At 38.2% G+C, this 22,519-nt stretch overlaps 1 protein-coding gene across 2 annotated transcripts in view; it reads right to left on the bottom strand.

The window, feature by feature from the left end:
* LOC132547839 (solute carrier family 23 member 1-like) overlaps positions 1–22,519 on the bottom strand; it is a 64,967-nt gene that overhangs the window by 4,052 nt on the left and 38,396 nt on the right. For both annotated transcript variants that reach the window (XM_060211644.1, XM_060211643.1), the window contains exons 4-14: positions 12,447–12,604; positions 10,983–11,083; positions 7,695–7,771; positions 7,027–7,208; positions 6,648–6,768; positions 6,336–6,492; positions 5,625–5,774; positions 5,334–5,437; positions 5,105–5,234; positions 2,005–2,148; positions 99–194 (exon numbers count right to left, since the gene is read on the bottom strand). In XM_060211644.1, the coding sequence (XP_060067627.1) occupies positions 99–194; positions 2,005–2,148; positions 5,105–5,234; positions 5,334–5,437; positions 5,625–5,774; positions 6,336–6,492; positions 6,648–6,768; positions 7,027–7,208; positions 7,695–7,771; positions 10,983–11,083; positions 12,447–12,604 (1,420 nt within the window). The remainder of the gene's footprint in view (positions 1–98; positions 195–2,004; positions 2,149–5,104; positions 5,235–5,333; positions 5,438–5,624; positions 5,775–6,335; positions 6,493–6,647; positions 6,769–7,026; positions 7,209–7,694; positions 7,772–10,982; positions 11,084–12,446; positions 12,605–22,519) is intronic.

Here is a 22,519-nt window from a genome sequence, read left to right as displayed (position 1 = left end):
TGAGTTTAGAATATACGATTCCTCATTATATAAATGTTTTATGGACAAACACTGGATATTGGATACGATATCAGATGTTGTATATGAATTATATTTACCAGGTATGGTGTTATCTAAAATAAAGCCGACCACTCCGCCCACAAGCATGCTGGTGCTGAGAAGGACTGTGATGATCTGATCCACAATATCACTTCCTGTGGACGTAAAAATATAAATAGCTAATAAATCAGACATAATTGTAAAACCTTTTTTATCATTCAAAGAGCTGCAAATTTAGTTCTGGACGGCTTGAACACAAAGGAAACAACGCGTACACTGCTGTAAATAGATGAGGACGTAATGGATTTGGAGACGGTCACCAACTGACTATGAGAGGCCAATGGAAAGTATCCTTGCTTAAAAATGAAGTTTATTTTCGATAGTTATTATTTCACATGATTCATTAATGATTAGTTTATTGTTTTGGTTTCTCTACATTCTGGTGATTTTTGTAGTCCTATCACAGACGGTTTTTGTGTGAACAGCGTTAAAACATGGGTACCCTACGTCGTTTCCTGGTCCCAATCAGTAGCGTGTGTGCCCATCCCTGACTTCAGTCGCTTCTCTAGCTTTCCTTAACATTGACCCCATCAAGGTGTTTATTGTCCTTTGATGGATATTATTACACTCCTGAATAAGTGCTTGCGTTAGCTGGGTGACGTTATATGGGATGTTGACGCGCTTGCTAACTTTCCTGTCCAGCTCGTCTCTTAAACGATCGATCGAGGACAAATCTGGACTGTATGGTGGCCAATCAAGCACTAGGAGTTTGTTTTGAGCCGGAAAGTCATGACAAACCCTGACTACATAGGGCCTTGCTCTGTCCTACTATAACGTAAAGATTACGTTGCTGAATAAGAGGAAGGGCGTGTGGTCTCAAGACCTGATCCCGATATGTGACTGTTATCATAGAATACCATAGATCTCTGTCCATACCATATTAGACTCTCCCCTGAATCGGTCGCTTTCCGTTACGCAAGCGTCAGAATATCGCTCACCACAATGTCGATAGATACGTTATCATTCGCTGTATAGCGTGAAGTGTGACTGGTCACTTAACAACACGCGTCTCCAATGGGTCAAACGAAACGAATTCATTGCATGTGCAAGCAGCCACAGCATTCGACGTTGGTGTCGCTTGTGCGGACCAACATAGGGACGATCATGAGTGCCGGCAACTTGGCGTAACGTCTACGTCATCTTCTGATATCGTTTACGTAGGTGCGAGAGACATACGTCACTATCTTGACGTCGCGACGTAACGGGCGGGCTTCCGCTCCTGGGACGATCATCAAATCTCTCTGTGGCTCCGAGACGCCAAATTTAACGGAATATTTGTTGTCTCGTTTATACCATATTGGCGAGCTACATGACGTTGTGAATGCCCTGCATTATCAGAGCGATGCCCCTACCCCTATCGACTTCACTCAATCGCGGCATTTCGCTCTATAATCACTTCGAAAAGAAATGTTGTGTAGCTGATCTGTACTGTTCCAACGTCCGATTTGAAATGATTTACTGGCAAATATGGTACAGAGAACCCCGGACGCAAGCTTTGTTGGAAAATCTGCTGAAATCATGCAGCGTCGAGCGGGCTCACGGTCTGCTGAATTTTGACTGAAGAACATTTTCACAGTGCACGGAGGTAGGTCAGTGTCAAAATCAATTAAATTTCGTCTACGTGTCTAAAAATTATATTACAAAAACTCAACTTGCGTTTCTTTTTTCCGCTAGTATATAGATAATTTCCAGTACATAATGTAGTCACGCGGCCACGTAGGAACACCAGTTCCCTGTGGTTGTATCCTTGGTCAGGCATGAAACCAAGCTGTGATAGTATCAAACACTAGCCGTGGTCAAAACCCACAGGCGCTTGACTAATGTCCTTAAATTTCACCTTAATTATGGATATAGGTGTATCTGTCTGAAGGATGTTAACCATAGATGAATGACGTGTACAGGTACCTGTGTTAATGACCGTGCCATTAGCTTTCATCCACAGCGGGAAGGCCAGTCCGAAAAACAGGGACACGCCCAATATGAAAATGTTTCGTGAGGAACTCATGTCTACATACTGGAGGTTGGAAAGTCCTACGGCTGTTATCATACCTGTAACAATATACAGAATCATACCTGTAACAATATACAGAATCATACCTGTAATCCTACCTGTAACAATATACAGAATCATACCTGTAACAATATACAGAATCATACCTGTAATCATACCTGTAACAATATACAGAATCATACCTGTAACAATATACAGAATCATACCTGTAACAATATACAGAATCATACCTGTAACAATATACAGAATCATACCTGTAATCCTACCTGTAACAATATACAGAATCATACCTGTAACAATATACAGAATCATACCTGTAATCCTACCTGTAATCCTACCTGTAACAATATACAGAATCATACCTGTAACAATATACAGAATCATACCTGTAATCATACCTGTAACAATATACAGAATCATACCTGTAATCCTACCTGTAACAATATACAGAATCATACCTGTAACAATATACAGAATCATACCTGTAATCATACCTGTAACAATATACAGAATCATACCTGTAATCATACCTGTAACAATATACAGAATCATACCTGTAACAATATACAGAATCATACCTGTAATCCTACCTGTAACAATATACAGAATCATACCTGTAACAATATACAGAATCATACCTGTAATCATACCTGTAACAATATACAGAATCATACCTGTAACAATATACAGAATCATACCTGTAACAATATACAGAATCATACCTGTAACAATATACAGAATCATACCTGTAACAATATACAGAATCATACCTGTAACAATATACAGAATCATACCTGTAATCATACCTGTAACAATATACAGAATCATACCTGTAACAATATACAGAATCATACCTGTAACAATATACAGAATCATACCTGTAATCATACCTGTAACAATATACAGAATCATACCTGTAACAATATACAGAATCATACCTGTAATCCTACCTGTAACAATATACAGAATCATACCTGTAACAATATACAGAATCATACCTGTAATCATACCTGTAACAATATACAGAATCATACCTGTAACAATATACAGAATCATACCTGTAACAATATACAGAATCATACCTGTAACAATATACAGAATCATACCCGTAACAATATACAGAATCATACCTGTAACAATATACAGAATCATACCTGTAATCATACCTGTAACAATATACAGAATGTAACAATATACAGACCTGTAACAATATACAGAATCATACCTGTAATCATACCTGTAACAATATACAGAATTATACCTGTAATCATGGCTGTAACAATATACAGAATCATACCTGTAACAATATACAGAATCATACCTGTAATCATACCTGTAACAATATACAGAATCATACCTGTAACAATACACAGAATCATACCTGTAACAATATACAGAATCATACCTGTAACAATATACAGAATCATACATGTAATCCTACCTGTAACAATATACAGAATCATACCTGTAACAATATACAGAATCATACCTGTAACAATATACAGAATCATACCTGTAACAATATACAGAATCATACCTGTAACAATATACAGAATCATACCTGTAACAATATACAGAATCATACCTGTAATCATACCTGTAACAATATACAGAATCATACCTGTAACAATATACAGAATCATACCTGTAACAATATACAGAATCATACCTGTAACAATATACAGAATCATACCTGTAACAATATACAGAATCATACATGTAATCATACCTGTAACAATATACAGAATCATACCTAACAATACACAGAATCATACCTGTAACAATATACAGAATCATACCTGTAACAATATACAGAATCATACCTGTAATCCTACCTGTAACAATATACAGAATCATACCTGTAACAATATACAGAATCATACCTGTAACAATATACAGAATCATACCTGTAATCATACCTGTAACAATATACAGAATCATACCTGTAATCATACCTGTAACAATATACAGAATCATACCTGTAATCATACCTGTAACAATATACAGAATCATACCTGTAACAATATACAGAATCATACCTGTAATCATACCTGTAACAATATACAGAATCATACCTGTAATCATACCTGTAACAATATACAGAATCACACCTGTAATCATACCTGTAACAATACACAGAATAATACCTGTAACAATATACAGAATCATACCTGTAATCATACCTGTAACAATATACAGAATCATACCTGTAACAATATACAGAATCATACCTGTAATCATGGCTGTAACAATATACAGAATCAAACCTGTAACAATATACAGAATCATACCTGTAACAATATACAGAATCATACCTGTAACAATATACAGAATCATACCTGTAACAATATACAGAATCATACCTGTAATCCTACCTGTAACAATATACAGAATCATACCTGTAACAATATACAGAATCATACCTGTAATCATACCTGTAACAATATACAGAATCATACCTGTAACAATATACAGAATCATACCTGTAATCCTACCTGTAACAATATACAGAATCATACCTGTAACAATATACAGAATCATACCTGTAACAATATACAGAATCATACCTGTAACAATATACAGAATCATACCTGTAACAATACACGGAATCATACCTGTAACAATATACAGAATCATACCTGTAACAATACACGGAATCATACCTGTAACAATATACAGAATCATACCTGTACCCACAAAAACTACCTAACATGTTTTAATTAAATTGTATAGTCCTGTATTAGAATGCCATTGTGACCCTTTGTGACCTTGTGATATGACCTATTTATTATAAATGCAAATATATCTCAGTGTAGCTATGGCAACCCAGTGTGACCTTATCAATTTCAAAACATAACTCAATGTGACTTAGTGTGACCTAATTATTCATAAAATTAGCGCCACCGGAGAGATCACTTGAATGATCTATAACACGGTGTGAACCACGTCACCCATTGGATAGTGTATAATTCAGTGTAACGCTTGTGAACTTACCAAATACGATCATGAACACACCACCTATAACTGGGTCTGGTATGGTGACGAACAAGGCGCCAAACTTTCCGAAGCAGCTGAGAAAAATCATGATAATCCCCCCTGCCTGCACTACACGTAGACTGCCCACCTGTAAAGGGAGGTAATAATATTAACGAATTAAAGCATTCAATCTTTGTTAAAGTCAAGACTGTTTAAGCATGATCACATTGGAGACAAATCCTTTTACCTTAGTGATACCGATCGCCCCGACATTCTCACTGTATGACGTCGTCCCATTCCCAGATCCCCACGCACCTGCCAGAATACAACCAATTCCTTCCACACCGATACCTGAAACACCATGGAGTTATTTACGTGACTGCAGTCGCATACGAGTTTACCAAGTACATGGAAGCAAGTAACCATGAGTTGAAATCTTCAGTAAGTATATCTTATAACGTAGAAGCAAAATACAAGTCCTATGAAGAAGCAGAATCTTCAATTCAGAGACAATATACTGTCGTGTTAAACTACATACCCCTATTAACAGCGTGCACTGGTGGGGGCGGTGCTCCGGCTAATCGTGCACATGCGTAGTAATCACCAACAGACTCCATCATGGACGCCAGGACACCTGCTAACATCCCGAACACTCCGGCAAAACTTACGGTAGGGATTCCCCACTGACCTGAGGATTCGAAGGGAATAAGTTTCATGATAAATCTTTGTTCTGCTTTCATCCCCGAGTGCCTGTTACAGCTGTACCTAGATATATTAATGTGGCTGTGTTGATTGAACAAAATCTTAACGAACACCAAAAATGTTTCACCTTCGTTTGTGACAATAATGAACCTCGTCTGGTGGGAAATTCCCATTAGTCGAGCGGTAAGGTACCGGCTGGGGACCGGTCGCCCTGTCCGGACCCCGCTAGGGCAGGGCGTTTCCCTTACTCCTTCCTATAGATTTGGTGCCGTTGACCACTCCAAGGGTAGAAGCTACATGGTATTAGGATGTTTCCATGGAGATATCGAACCTGGGTTGTTGTCTTCGAGGTCAATGTTTTTGTGAAGGAGGAAGAAATGATGAGATTACAGGTCGCCTTACTAGTATCGGATAGTGAAAATTTTCCTTTAGCCAAGCGTGTTCGACTAGAGACCGATAGGTGTCTAGTCCGAACCCCGGCGAGGGCAGCGTGTTTTTAATCATTTGTACTTCTTCCTATTACTGCAGTTTTAGAGTCGAGTCTTACCTGGGTAAGGGAATCGGAACCACTTAGCATCTGCGATAACACTCATCTTGGTATCAGTACGACTTTTGTAGCCCCAGCCAGAACTCTCAGACGGGAAGACTTCGGCCGCCGTCAGAATTGCACAGATTCCCCAAGCTACCACCATCGCCAGTAATACCTACAAAATGATGAGAATAAATGTCAACATCGACGATAAGAACGACACCGTATGACACCGAATAAACATGAACTGATTGCTCTAAGAGCTATTCTGAAATGTTGAACCTATCAGCGGTCGATGGAAATATGATCCATGTGAATTTGTTTACATACCGGGATAAGTTTGAAGATCGGTAGTTTGTAAACACCACATCCTTTCCCCTTCCGGTATTGACAAACAGGTATGGTGATGTTACGCAGATACTGAGAAAACAATGCTATCAAAAACATAGTCCTGAAAGAGGAGATATTGTTGGCACTATAGTTTGATAGAAAACATTTTGATGACATACCAATTTATTAATAGACTATTTCCTTTTAATCAAATATACATTGTATATTCTGATGCCGATTACATATGAAAACAAGATCAATCCATGTCAGTTGTAATCAAGTTACTGTTAATGCATATTCATCTACTTTCTATTCGTGTGCTTGAGAAATTCTCAAAAGATATTCCTCAACTGTGGAGTTGGCATGAGTTACCGCTTACATTATGGCGATGTACCACTGCTGTGAAGCTAGATTTGCAGCATCCGGGAATAGCGCGAGACCTATCAACGTGACTGTTGGAGTGACCGCTAGGGGACCAATCACGCGTAGCACGACACCTACAGCGCCACTGAAGCCGATAATTACCTGGAACAACGAGGCAATCATAATGGCTCCCTGGATCTGAAACAAACAAAAATGGAAGAGTTCTTTACATTAATGATAAAAATATGACGTCATAGCAGCAATTCAATGACGTCATGGCAAAATGTCATTCGATGAAGTGTCCAAAAGCGTTAGAACATAAGAAAGCGAGCATCCTCAGGTAAGAAACGAAAATCTCCAACCGGAAAAGTGTGTATAATCCCTATGGATGGTAGCCGAAATAATTGGGATAACAAATCCATTGAGGATGTCGGAAAATTTGAACAAATGACAAATATACAATATCAAAAGGAGGTACATTGGGACAATCAATGATCAACTTGGGAAGTGATTCTCTTCGGCTTTGAAATTTGAAAATTGATCAAATTAAAATTTAAAAAAAATTATAAGCAGCAAAATACTCACTAATCGTGAAACATGTGCATGCGTAACATGTATAAACGCTGTCAGAGGGCTTCACACTGTTAAACAAATCGTATATATTGTCCAAGTATGGGTAGTTACCTCCCTTAGACGAGAGTGCCATATCTCTCTGTGTCCGGGACTGCCATAATCTGGGAGATCAGTCAAATTTCTCAGACCTAAAAAAAAATAATAATAACAAAAAAGAGGCAAACGGGCCTTAATGGTCACATGAGGTGTTCAGGTCTTTGACAGCTTTAGAACCTGTCCGACGGTCAGTCCGAGCATTGGAGCAGACAGAACAGAACCGATATATAGATACTAATATTTTTTGGTTTTAGAACCTGTCCGACGGTCAGTCCGAGCATTAGAGCAGACAGAACAGAACCGATATACAGATACTAATATTTTTTTATTGTTTGATAGCAGATCAGCATCCCATGCCTTTTCTTTATTGGGAAGTAATTTTAACATATTTAACCTCTTTGACCTTAAAAGCCGGTCACGGTCATTCATTTTACCAAACTTTGTTACCCTTCATCCCTAAATACTACATGTCCAATATCAGCATTCTGGGCCTTTTGATTATTAAGAAAAAGTTGTTTAAAGATTTCAACATATTTGATTCCTGTTGCATTGAAAGTGGGTCAAGGTCGTTCATTTTGACAAACTTGGAAGTCCTTTTCCAAGCATGCTACAGGACCAATATCAGCACTCTGGCCTTTTGATTATTAAGAAGAAATCGAAAATATCAAATGTTTACAACACACGACGGACACCGCCGGACTAAAGGCGATCGCAATAGGTCACTTGAAACATCGCCTCAGGTGATTAAAAACATAATACGGATTCTGGTACTGTATGTAAGGAAAATCTAATTGCAAGCGTGAAAGGAGCGGATCGGTGTGATTTGTACATAGTATTAGATACGGACTCCCAGGTGACGGAGTTAACATCTTTGGCTAAGTTGGAAAAGACGTAAATCCTTGGGCTCAAACAGGGACGATTCGTGTCAGGAACTCACCAGAAATGTGTCTCGGTATAGGGAAAGGACCACGGATCTACCTTTCTCTGTCTCTGTGTAGAGACAGGACCACTGACTTACCTTTCTCTACCTCTGTGTAGGGACAGGACCACTGACCTTCCTTTCTCTATATCTGTGTAGGGACAGGACCACTGACCTACATTTCTCTACCTCTGTGTAAAGACAGGACCACTGACCTACCTTTCTCTACCTCTGTGTAGGGACAGGACCACTGACCTACATTTCTCTACCTCTGTGTAGAAACAGGACCATTGACCTACCTTTCTCTACCTCTGTGTAGAAACAGGACCATTGACCTACCTTTCTCTACCTCTGTGTAGGGACAGGACCACTGACCTACCTTTCTCTACCTCTGTGTAGGGACAGGACCACTGACCTACCTTTCTCTACCTCTGTGTAAGGACAGGACCATTGACCTACCTTTCTCTACCTCTGTGTAGGGACAGGACCACTGACCTACCTTTCTCTACCTCTGTGTAGGGACAGGACCACTGACCTACCTTTCTCTACCTCTGTGTAGAAACAGGACCATTGACCTACCTTTCTCTACCTCTGTGTAGGGACAGGACCACTGACCTACCTTCCTCTACCTCTGTGTAGGGACAGGACCACTGACCTACCTTTCTCTACCTCTGTGTAGGGACAGGACCACTGACCTACCTTTCTCTACCTCTGTGTAGGGACAGGACCACTGACCTACTTTTCTCTACCTCTGTGTAGGGACAGGACTACTGACCTACCTTTCTCTACCTCTGTGTAGGGACAGGACCACTGACCTACCTTTCTCTACCTCTGTGTAGGGACAGGACCACTGACCTACCTTTCTCTACCTCTGTGTAGGGACAGGACCACTGACCTACCTTTCTCTACCTCTGTGTAGGGACAGGACCACTGACCTACCTCTACTCTACCTCTGTGTAGGGACAGGACCACTGACCTACCTTTCTCTACCTCTGTGTAGAAACAGGACCAGACCTACCTTTCTCTACCTCTGTGTACCACTGACCTACCTTTCTCTACCTCTGTGTAGGGACAGGACCACTGACCTACCTTTCTCTACCTCTGTGTAGGGACAGGACCACTGACCTACCTTTCTCTACCTCTGTGTAGGGACAGGACCACTGACCTACCTTTCTCTACCTCTGTGTAGAGACAGGACCACTGACCTACCTTTCTCTACCTCTGTGTAGGGACAGGACCACTGACCTACCTTTCTCTACCTCTGTGTAGGGACAGGACCACTGACCTACATTTCTCTACCTCTGTGTAAAGACAGGACCACTGACCTACCTTTCTCTACCTCTGTGTAGGGACAGGACCACTGACCTACCTTTCTCTGTCTTTGGGTAGAGACAGGACCACTGACCTACCTTTCTCTACCTCTGTGTAGGGACAGGACCACTGACCTACCTTTCTCTACCTCTGTGTAGGGACAGGACTACTGACCTACCTTTCTCTACCTCTGTGTAGGGACAGGACCACTGACCTACTTTTCTCTACCTCTGTGTAGAGACAGGACCACTGACATTCCTTTCTCTACCTCGGTGTAGGGACAGGACCACTGACCTACCTTTCTCTACCTCTGTGTAGGGACAGGACCACTGACCTACCTTTCTCTGTCTTTGGGTAGAGACAGGACCACTGACCTACCTTTCTCTACCTCTGTGTAGGGACAGGACCACTGACCTACCTTTCTCTGTCTTTGGGTAGAGACAGGACCACTGACCTACTTTTCTCTACCTCTGTGTAGAGACAGGACCACTTTAATCCTTTCTCTACCTCTGTGTAGGGACAGGACCACTGACCTACCTTTCTCTACCTCTGTGTAGGGACAGGACCACTGACCTACTTTTCTCTGTCTTTGGGTAAAGACAGGACCACTGACCTACATTTCTCTACCTCTGTGTAGAAACAGGACCATTGACCTACCTTTCTCTACCTCTGTGTAGGGACCTCTTTGGGTAGAGACAGGACCATTGACCTACCTTTCTCTACCTCTGTGTAGGGACAGGACCACTGACCTACCTTTCTCTACCTCTGTGTAAGGACAGGACCACTGACCTACCTTTCTCTACCTCTGTGTAGGGACAGGACCACTGACCTACCTTTCTCTACCTCTGAGTAGAGACAGGACCACTGACTTACATTTCTCTACCTCTGAGTAGAGACAGGACCACTGACCTACCTTTCTCTACCTCTGAGTAGAGACAGGACCACTGACCTACCTTTCTCTACCTCTGAGTATAGACAGGACCACTGACCTACCTTTCTCTACCTCTGAGTAGAGACAGGGCCACTGACCTACCTTTCTCTACCTCTGAGTAGAGACAGGACCACTGACTTACCTTTCTCTGCCTCTGTGTAGGGACAGGACCACTGCGGTAGTGCCAGGATGGACTGGGTGGGGACCAGAAAAGCGAAGGTTGCGCCCTGTATGATCGGCAGTCTAAAACACAACCAATCAACTTAACTTCCACGAAATAGGAAAATTTTAATCATCACGTGTTTTAATATGTTTGATGTTATTACACTATAAATGGACGAGCACTGAGGTCAGCATTGCAGAAAGGGAGACAACAAGTACCGAAGATGGCGGTTTGTTTATTAACAGTTTTCATGATTTATACATGTTTTGCAAATTGGGAATGTCTCAATGTGTTCAACACTCATTCTATTCTATCATTCTATTCTATTCAAATTAGGAATGTCTCAATGTGTTCAACACTCATTTTTTTCTATCATTCTATTCGATTCAAATTAGGAATGTCTCAATGTGTTCAACACTCATTCTATTCTATCATTCTATTCTATTCAAATTGGAAATGTCTCAATGTGTTCAACATTCATTCTATTCTATCATTCTATTCTATTCAAATTGGGAATGTCTCAATGTGTTCAACACTCATTCTATTCTATCATTCTATTCTATTCAAATTGGAAATGTCTCAATGTGTTCAACATTCATTCTATTCTATCATTTTATTCTATTCAAATTGGAAATGTCTCAATGTGTTCAACATTCATTCTATTCTATCATTCTATTCTATTCAAATTGGAAATGTCTCAATGTGTTCAACATTCATTCTATTCTATCATTCTATTCTATTCAAATTGGGAATGTCTCAATGTGTTCAACACACATTCTATTCTATCATTCTATTCTATTCAAATTGACTTTCGGACTAAAACTGTAAGTATTTATCACTGTATCCATTCAATATTTAACTTATCTGTATATTTGTTTATGATAGTGGGCTTTCATAGGCTATGCCAGTTGCCTAATTTCCTTTGTCAGTAAAACCATGACATTACTCTGAAACAGTTGTCATAAGTTCGTGGCAGGAACAACACAGTAACTTTTATTTGAATTATATTGGTGACTATGGAAGTGAAATGGTTACAGATTTTATGAAAAATGAACCATTATGAAACTTATTTGATCAAGATACGCATTTTGATGACTTCAAAGCTAAAGTGGACGTTTTTACGAACGTTTGACATGCAAAGAAATATGGCTCCTATAGACTCTTATAATTATTTAAAGTTCAAGGTCGACAATTTCCTAATATGTACGACGACTTTTAAAAAATCGTTTAAAGGCAATCGAAAATGTATTATTGTCTTCCTTGGTTGAAAGGTCATTAAACCGAAAGTCACTCTTATGGCCAGTATTTCCACTGGGATGACGATGAACACATTTACCGGCATTTTTTACTTTTCAAGTGTCAATAATATCTTAAGTGAAGTTTTCCATCATGCTATATATTGCATGAGATTAAAAAGTACTGACGTTATACTTAAAGCTTTACCTGACTCCGAATGTGGTCTGTAGGAGAGTACAGAGTCCGGACACGAAAAAAATTGTATTGATGAGCTCCCCAAGTCCGACTTTGTCCTCCGCCACACAAAATGTTTTATACAGAATCAGCGGCACCGATATAGTGGAACCAAAGGCTGTTAGATAATGCTGTAATATAACAGGTAACACATCAGGTAATTTTGTAATATAACAGGTAACACATCAGGTAATGCTGTAATATAACAGGTAACACATTGGTAATGCTGTAATATAACAGGTAACACATCAGGTAATGCTGTAATATAACAGGTAACACATAAGGTAATGCTGTAATATAACAGGTAACACATCAGGTAATATAACAGGTAACACATCAGGTAATGTTGTAATATAACAGGTAACACATCAGGTAATGCTGTAATATAACAGGTAACACATCAGGTAATGCTGTAATATAACAGGTAACACATCAGGTAATGCTGTAATATAACAGGTAACACATCAGGTAATGCTGTAATATAACAGGTAACACATAAGGTAATGTTGTAATATAACAGGTAACACATAAGGTAATGTTGTAATATAACAGGTAACACATCAGGTAATGTTGTAATATAACAGGTAACACATCAGGTAATGCTGTAATATAACAGGTAACACATCAGGTAATGCTGTAATATAACAGGTAACACATCAGGTAATATAACAGGTAACACATCAGATAATATAACAGGTAACACATCAGGTAATATAACAGGTAACACATCAGATAATATAACAGGTAACACATCAGGTAATGTTGTAATATAACAGGTAACACATCAGGTAATGTTGTAATATAACAGGTAACACATCAGGTAATATAACAGGTAACACATCAGGTAATGTTGTAATATAACAGGTAACACATCAGGTAATGTTGTAATATAACAGGTAACACATCAGGTAATGTTGTAATATAACAGGTAACACATCAGGTAATGCTGTAATATAACAGGTAACACATCAGGTAATGTTGTAATATAACAGGTAACACATCAGGTAATGTTGTAATATAACAGGTAACACATCAGGTAATGCTGTAATATAACAGGTAACACATCAGGTAATGTTGTAATATAACAGGTAACACATCAGGCAATGTTGTAATATAACAGGTAACACATCAGGTAATATAACAGGTAACACATCAGGTAATATAACAGGTAACACATCAGGTAATATAACAGGTAACACATCAGGTAATATAACAGGTAACACATCAGGTAATATAACAGGTAACACATCAGGTAATGCTGTAATATAACAGGTAACACATAAGGTAATGTTGTAATATAACAGGTAACACATCAGGTAATGTTGTAATATAACAGGTAACACATCAGGTAATGCTGTAATATAACAGGTAACACATCAGGTAATGTTGTAATATAACAGGTAACACATCAGGTAATGTTGTAATATAACAGGTAACACATCAGGTAATATAACAGGTAACACATAAGGTAATGTTGTAATATAACAGGTAACACATCAGGTAATGCTGTAATATAACAGGTAACACATCAGGTAATATAACAGGTAACACATCAGGTAATGATGTAATATAACAGGTAACACATCAGGTAATGTTGTAATATAACAGGTAACACATCAGGTAATGTTGTAATATAACAGGTAACACATCAGGTAATGTTATAATACAACAGGTAACACATCAGGTAATGCTGTAATATAACAGGTAACACATAAGGTAATGTTGTAATATAACATGTAACACATCAGGTAATGTTGTAATACAACAGGTAACACATCAGGTAATGCTGTAATATAACAGGTAACACATCAGGCAATGTTGTAATATAACAGGTATCACATCAGGTAATGTTGTAATATAACAGGTAACACATCAGGTAATGTTGTAATATAACAGGTAACACATCAGGTAATGCTGTAATATAACAGGTAACACATCAGGTAATGGTAATGTTGTAATATAACAGGTAACACATCAGGTAATGCTGTAATATAACAGGTAACACATAAGGTAATATAACAGGTAACACATCAGGTAATGCTGTAATATAACAGGTAACACATCAGGTAATATAACATGTAACACATCAGGTAATGTTGTAATATAACAGGTAACACATCAGGTAATGTTGTAATATAACAGGTAACACATCAGGTAATGGTAACACATCAGGCAATAATATAACAGGTAACACATCAGTAATATATAACAGGTAACACATCAGGTAATATAACAGGTAACACATCAGGTAATGTTGTAATATAACAGGTAACACATCAGGTAATGCTGTAATATAACAGGTAGCACATCAGATAATATAACAGGTAACACATCAGGTAATGTTGTAATATAACAGGTAACACATAAGGTAATGTTGTAATATAACAGGTAACACATCAGGTAATGGTAACACATGTAATATATACAGGTAACACATCAGGTAATGTTGTAATATAACAGGTAACACATCAGGTAATATAACAGGTAATATATCAGGTAACACATCAGGTAATATAACATGTAACACATTAGGTAATGCTGTAACATAACAGGTAACACATCAGGTAATTTTGTAATATAACAGGTAACACATCAGGTAATGCTGTAATATAACAGGTAACACATCGGTAATGCTGTAATATAACAGGTAACACATCAGGTAATGGTAACACATCAGGTAATAATATAACAGGTAACACATCAGGTAATGTTGTAATATAACAGGTAACACATCAGGTAATGCTGTAATATAACAGGTAACACATCAGGTAATGCTGTAATATAACAGGTAACACATCAGGTAATATAACAGGTAACACATCAGGTAATGTTGTAATATAACAGGTAACACATCAGGTAATGTTGTAATATAACAGGTAACACATCACATCAGGTAATGTTGTAATATAACAGGTAACACATCAATATAACAGGTAATGTTGTAATATAACAGGTAACACATCAGGTAATATAACAGGTAACACATCAGATAATATAACAGGTAACACATCAGGTAATGTTGTAATATAACAGGTAACATATAAGGTAATATAACAGGTAACACATCAGGTAATGCTGTAATATAACAGGTAACACATCAGGTAATGTTGTAATATAACAGGTAACACATCAGGTAATGTTGTAATATAACAGGTAACACATCAGGTAATGTTGTAATATAACAGGTAACACATCAGGTAATGTTGTAATATAACAGGTAACACATCAGGTAATGTTGTAATATAACAGGTATCACATCAGGTAATATAACAGGTAACACATCAGGTAATATAACAGGTAACACATCAGGTAATATAACAGGTAACACATCAGGTAATGTTGTAATATAACAGGTAACACATCAGGTAATGTTGTAATATAACAGGTAACACATCAGGTAATATAACAGGTAACACATCAGGTAATATAACAGGTAACACATCAGGTAATGGTAACACATGTAATATAACAGGTAACACATAACATCAGGTAATATAACAGGTAACACATCAGGTAATGTTGTAATATAACAGGTAACACATCAGGTAATGCTGTAATATAACAGGTAACACATCAGGTAATATAACAGGTAACACATCAGGTAATGTTGTAATATAACAGGTAACACATCAGGTAATGCTGTAATATAACAGGTAACACATAAGGTAATATAACAGGTAACACATCAGGTAATGCTGTAATATAACAGGTAACACATCAGGTAATATAACAGGTAACACATCAGGTAATATAACAGGTAACACATTAAGTAATGTTGTAATATAACAGGTAACACATCAGGTAATGTTGTAATATAACAGGTAACACATCAGGTAATGTTGTAATAATAACAGGTAACAGGTAATGTTGTATCACATCAGGTAATATAACAGGTAACACATCAGGTAATATAACAGGTAACACATCAGGTAATATAACAGGTAACACATCAGGTAATGTTGTAATATAACAAGTAACACATCAGGTAATGCTGTAATATAACAGGTAACACATCAGGAAGTACCGTAACAAAATAAGAAATTAGCAAAATCACTGGAAGTTACTTTTTCATATTTTTATGAAATAAAACAATATTGTAACTCTAAGCTCTCAGAGCAAAGCACAAAACAAAAACAAAAAAAGTAAATGTGCCATGACGATAAGATGTGAAAGCGAAGAAACAGACAACCCTTTTTGTAGACTTTTCATTTCGGTTTGTGGTCTTTTATTTATATTATTTATAGTCTTATTTTCGCTTTGGCACACTAGCGGGTTTTGATGTTTTCGTCTTTCATCTTAATATAATTCTGTGAGATATAACCGAGGCCAGCTTGGACATTATTTTACGACAGCTGTCCTGGCACACTGATATAAGTCGATGGTAGTTTTTTCTTATATTTTTAAAAAAAGATTTGAGATTATTGTTATTTTCAATGTACTTTGATTTTTTCAAACATTGACATCTAGAGATATATGCCGCAGACATTTACTTTGGTTTTACTATTGTTCAGGTCGTATATGTCAAATAACAGGTTTGGGAAGGGTACGTTCTGAGCCTTGTCTTACTATTGTAAGTTCTGTTTAAGTTCACATTCAGGTCAAGGACTTTAGTAATTAATTAACTTTCACAATAGAGAGCGGCCTTGACTACTGAAAACTAATGTTGTCTAGATCGTCCAACTTTACATATTGCACCTAGACTACGTAGTCATGCTGCAACACTTTGTAACTCGAAACCGAACTCCTCGGCAACACTGTACACAAGGCTAAGGACTAACTCTACCGCCCCCGCTGGTGCGACAAGTCAGCTATTGTATATACCGTGCATCACCCCGCTGGTGCGACAAGTTAGCTGTTGTATAAACCTTGTATCACCCCGCTGGTGCGACAAGCTAGCTGTTACATCGTCCAACATAACTCCCGCCGTTCGGTAATAGTCGGTGAGTGCGGATCAAACAGTTCCACAGTACAAAATGGCGTCGGGTTGATTGTCAATGGAACTATCGTCTGCCTGCAGATGGTGATGTGCATCAGCCGCTCTAAGGCCAAGCAAATTGATTTCTATGTTGTTTTACAGCATTGGGTAAAACGTACATGATAAACACAGAAGTAACGCAGAGAACACAGTACAGTTATATACTCTCCAATAACGTTGAATAACGATCTCTGATAGCAATGAGTTCATGGCACCACTTCTGTAAAAATAATCAGCTTCAAGCAATGAGTAGCGCCACCTGGTGTAAACTATCAACCATACGCAATGAGCTGTATCCTTCGGTGTTAAATTTCGTCACTTGCAATGATTGTCACTCTCTGGTATACAAAACACTGCCAGCAGGAGGCGATATCTAGTTTAAACCTCTGTTATTAGCAATTTATGTCACCTTTTAGAAAAAATCCCAACAATTTACAATGAGTGGCGACCCCTGGTGTAAAACAAATACAATAAGTAGCACCGTCTGATCTTGCAAATCCATTGCTTACAAAGAGCAAACCAGTCACTAGTAATGAATTATCAAGGGTTGATTTCTCAGGTACCTATTGGAATGTTTTTTTTTTTTTGGATCGCTTACAGACTTACTTCATATGAAATACATACGGCTCTGCCGTATTATTTATTAGCTGACAACTACCACAAAAACACAAAGTTTGAGCAAATATACGGGTACATCTTGAAAATAGCTGCCAATTAGTGGCGTCCCCATTACATATAAATGGTTCAGCAAACGTCTAATTAGAGGTGTTCCGAGAGTATCGGTACCATGGGCCAGCAGGCGTGGTTGCCTTGGAACCATCATTGCCATGGCCTTGTGCTAATTGTCGGGGTATATACCTACCACATGTGACGTCGAGCGGTGAGCGAGGAGGATGTACTAGACTGGAGTGACAGAAACAGAGACAGATTCCAACTGACCATGGCGCAACGACTGACCATACGAATGAACAGGGCAGACTCCGGAATGTCCTGGGGATTTCGTCTCCATGGAGGAATGGAATACGGACTGCCGCTGACAATCTTAACGGTAGGTGACATTGGCTAGGATTTATGTGGCGATGAAGAGAATCGCCGTCACATAGGTATTTTAAATAAATGTTAGATTTCCAAGGAAAGTTTAAATTTGAGTGTGTATTCTTATAGGAGGATTTATTAGTTTATATTTTACTGGTACGTGTGATCTAAAGGTGAGTGATGGTTGGGTTTAGTGTATATAAATGTATTTCTGGGAAGAGGTGCAGGGTGGGTTGGTGAAAATAAACCCGTGTAAAGACATCACCGCCTTCTCTACAAAGATTGTACAGGCCTATAAGTGATTAGCAACTTACTAATACTCTCTTTACTTCATTTATCGTTTCGGTTGGGTACATTGTATGTTGTAAATGAGTGACTTTTGATCGTGACGTAAGGCGTGTATCAACAGGTGACCTAGCTATGATACATCAACCTAGTAAGAGACATCTTATAAGCGTTTGATAGACATCAGTGGAGCGTCAGAAATTAGCTGATTAATTAAGATTTGGTTGACAGATTTACTGTAATAAATCGTTTTAATTAAGACTTGATACATCTAACGTATGGAGATAAAAAAAATATGACCTAGTTTTCATTGAGACATGAAAATGAATGGACTAACTTTAGTTGATCTGTTGAGATATCTACCGTGTGGTACTTATTGGGGTAGCTTTGTTTAATATATCTACCGTGTGATACTTATTGGGGTAGCTTTGTTTAATATATCTACCGTGTGATTTGTATGATCAGCCTGATATGATGTCGTGACGTCAGTAATTGATTAATCAGTCTTAATCCGAGATACCCCCTTCAATTATCATCACAGATCCGAAACTCATGTCACTAAAACATGGTATACAATTGTTCAAACAAAAACCAATTTCACAAGTACACAAACACACAAGTATCCATGACAACACCCATCGCTTTTAATATATATAAAAAATAAAGCCTTGACATTTAAAGATTTGTGGTGTGATGCATCCGCACATCACGGCTGAAGGAGAAAAAGATCATGGTCTCAAAAAACACACAGGAAGGCGCAAAATTATCAGAATTTTCTCATTTGTCTAAACCGAAAAAGATTTGGTGTAATGGAGTCTACTTGAAAAATGGCCAATTTATTGTTGAATTTAGAAACATTATGTCCAGCATGACTTTTCATGTAATTTTCTTTTGTACAGAAATAAATAGAGCCTCACATGTTTTCCTGTCCAGTCTCAAACTTGTGTAACTTGTGTAAAAGTGTATTGCGAATTTTGCAAGGACTGTGATAACAGACTTTCAATACCAAAGGTTGAATGCCAAAATTCAAGATGGACGAGACTTAAGTCATTTTGTTATGTACCACTAAGGATCCGAAAGAATATATAGCATTACCGCTTAGTCACTAGGCAACTAGACCAGCAGCAGTAAGGCATTGGCATATAGAAAGTATACCAGACAAGAACAACCGAGTTGTTATGCATGCCACTACATGCTGTGATGTTTTGTGTGCCAACAACAATTCAATCTGGGAGAGAACGATCCGGGCACGTGTATCTGTATTTCGGCGCAGGGAGGGGGTCTCGAGGGGTAGACGAAAGGTACGAGGAGAGAAATGCGACGTTAGTTGGAATAATTGATTACACACCTTGTGCACGTACATGATACAAACAACATAAGCACGAGAGTAAGTGTTATACGTACACATGAAACCAATATTACAGGTTAATAAGTAACGCTTATGTTTACACTCTCTGAACACTTTTACCATTCACCGTCCAGTTACTTGTTTACATGTAACTGTCCACTCTATTCAATTTTCTTAACATCAATAAGAACGCCGCCAGAGTCAATGGTATACGTTTACATCATACTAAAATCGTTTACACTGTGTTTTCTAAGTAATTGTTTATAGGCTCCAATGTGGTGGTTGAATTAAAGATAATACATTGTAATTACCTGTAAACCGCCTTGATTTTATCCTCTCTGACATCGTTTAGTACTTTTCAATTTTCTACCTCCCTCACATCGTTTAACGCACAGAGAAGCAAAGCATTTCTTACCATGTAGAATTTCGTGTTTGTACTATTGACGAGGAGTAGCTCTAACTAATATCAGATTATGGAAGCCATTAGCGCGTGCATCCCGCGGGCAGGAATGGCGTGAAGGTATCTTTGATACCACTGATACTATATTCATCGTCTCAATCAAAGGATACGATAATCACAACAAACATGAACTTCATGTACCAGATCGTTTGACCAGTGGCCTTGCACAATCACTTGTTTTGTAAGTAAGACACTCTAAAGTGTTTGACGCGTATGTAATTTTAATGTATTGCTCTCGTAGTAAGCGAGAAATACATCCTTTTGTCATTTAACTAACGCAATACAACTCTCCCGAACAGATGTTTTCCATATATTGCGTTCAGTATTAATACTAATTGTCATTATGATGAGACCAGGTGAAGATGTCATACAACCTTATCATAACCACACAAAAAATACCAACATGTTAACGACATCTTAATTAAAACGCAAATTCGATGAAACCATGGCAGATTATGAACAAAGAAACATTACCACAGAGACTACTGAAATCGTACAAAGGAAAAATGACCAGGGCATGATGCGAGCGGATTGGGTCAGCTTCTTCGATGACATCCGGTTCGGAAATAAATACATATAATGAGTTCTAAAGAATAAACACGTGGACTTGACATATTTTTAAAGTCATATCATATACAAAATTCAGAAAGTTACTGAATCCTGAGACTGGTGCCATCTGTTCTGTGACGTTTATTTCGATACGTTTTTATTTTTCTCAGTCGCTTCCCCCGTTGTAAGGCTTTATAATATCCTAATGTAACTGACAGGTGTTAGAAGAACTTACAGCGATATAGTCCAGTTATTTTTTTGATCTGCCCTAGGTATTTTTTCTTGGATTTGATATTCTTTTAAAAGTCATTTGCTAAATTCTTTACCCCGAGAGGTGAAGCATCGAGACAAATTTTAACTGGAATAATAGATCAAAATTAATTGAACAACGTTCATTATTCTTTCTCAAACCTTTCGTAATAATGTTCTCAAAACCTAGGAGGAGTTCAAACAGACAACAGATATTTCACAAACATCCTTTTCACCTCTTTGATGCCATCATTGCTAAGGCCTTCCGCAACTGATTACATCACCTGGTGACATTACTATTCCGTAACAAATATGAAATGGTAAAATGATAAAACAATAATACCAACAAACCTCTGATGATTTGATCAATTAACGAAAACAGCAAACTGTTGTTCTTTTAAATTTTCAGATTGTGAGGAACAGTATATGTGACCGCTGTGGGCTCAAACCCCGTGATAGGGTTGTTACTATAAATAGCATGAATGTGGACGGAGCGACACACGAGATGACAAAGATGGAGATCATCCGATCGGGATTAGAGATGGACCTGGTCGTGTACAGGTATTTATATTACTGTAGTGGCGAGATTAGAGATGGACCTGGTCGTGTACAGGTATTTATATTACTGTAGTGGCGAGATTAGAGATATTACTGTAGTGACGAGATTAGAGATGGACCTGGTCGTGTACAGGTATTTATATTACTGTAGTGGCGAGATTAGAGATATTACTGTAGTGACGAGATTAGAGATGGACCTGGTCGTGTACAGGTATTTATATTACTGTAGTGGCGAGATTAGAGATATTACTGTAGTGACGAGATTAGAGATGGACCTGGTCGTGTACAGGTATTTATATTACTGTAGTGGCGAGATTAGAGATGGACCTGGTCGTGTACAGGTATTTATATTACTGTAGTGGCGAGATTAGAGATGGACCTGGTCGTGTACAGGTATTTATATTACTGTAGTGGCGAGATTAGAGATGGACCTGGTCGTGTACAGGTATTTATATTACTGTAGTGGCGAGATTAGAGATATTACTGTAGTGACGAGATTAGAGATGGACCTGGTCGTGTACAGGTATTTATATTACTGTAGTGGCGAGATTAGAGATGGACCTGGTCGTGTACAGGTATTTATATTA

This window comes from Ylistrum balloti, unplaced genomic scaffold (assembly GCF_031769215.1).
Source record: "Ylistrum balloti isolate Yb309-2 unplaced genomic scaffold, AGI_CSIRO_Ybal_v1 Utg369984, whole genome shotgun sequence".
In the NCBI taxonomy this organism is placed as follows: domain Eukaryota; kingdom Metazoa; phylum Mollusca; class Bivalvia; order Pectinida; family Pectinidae; genus Ylistrum; species Ylistrum balloti.
Note: the sequence above shows the minus strand (reverse complement) of the source record. Positions and strands in the feature narration are given on the sequence as shown.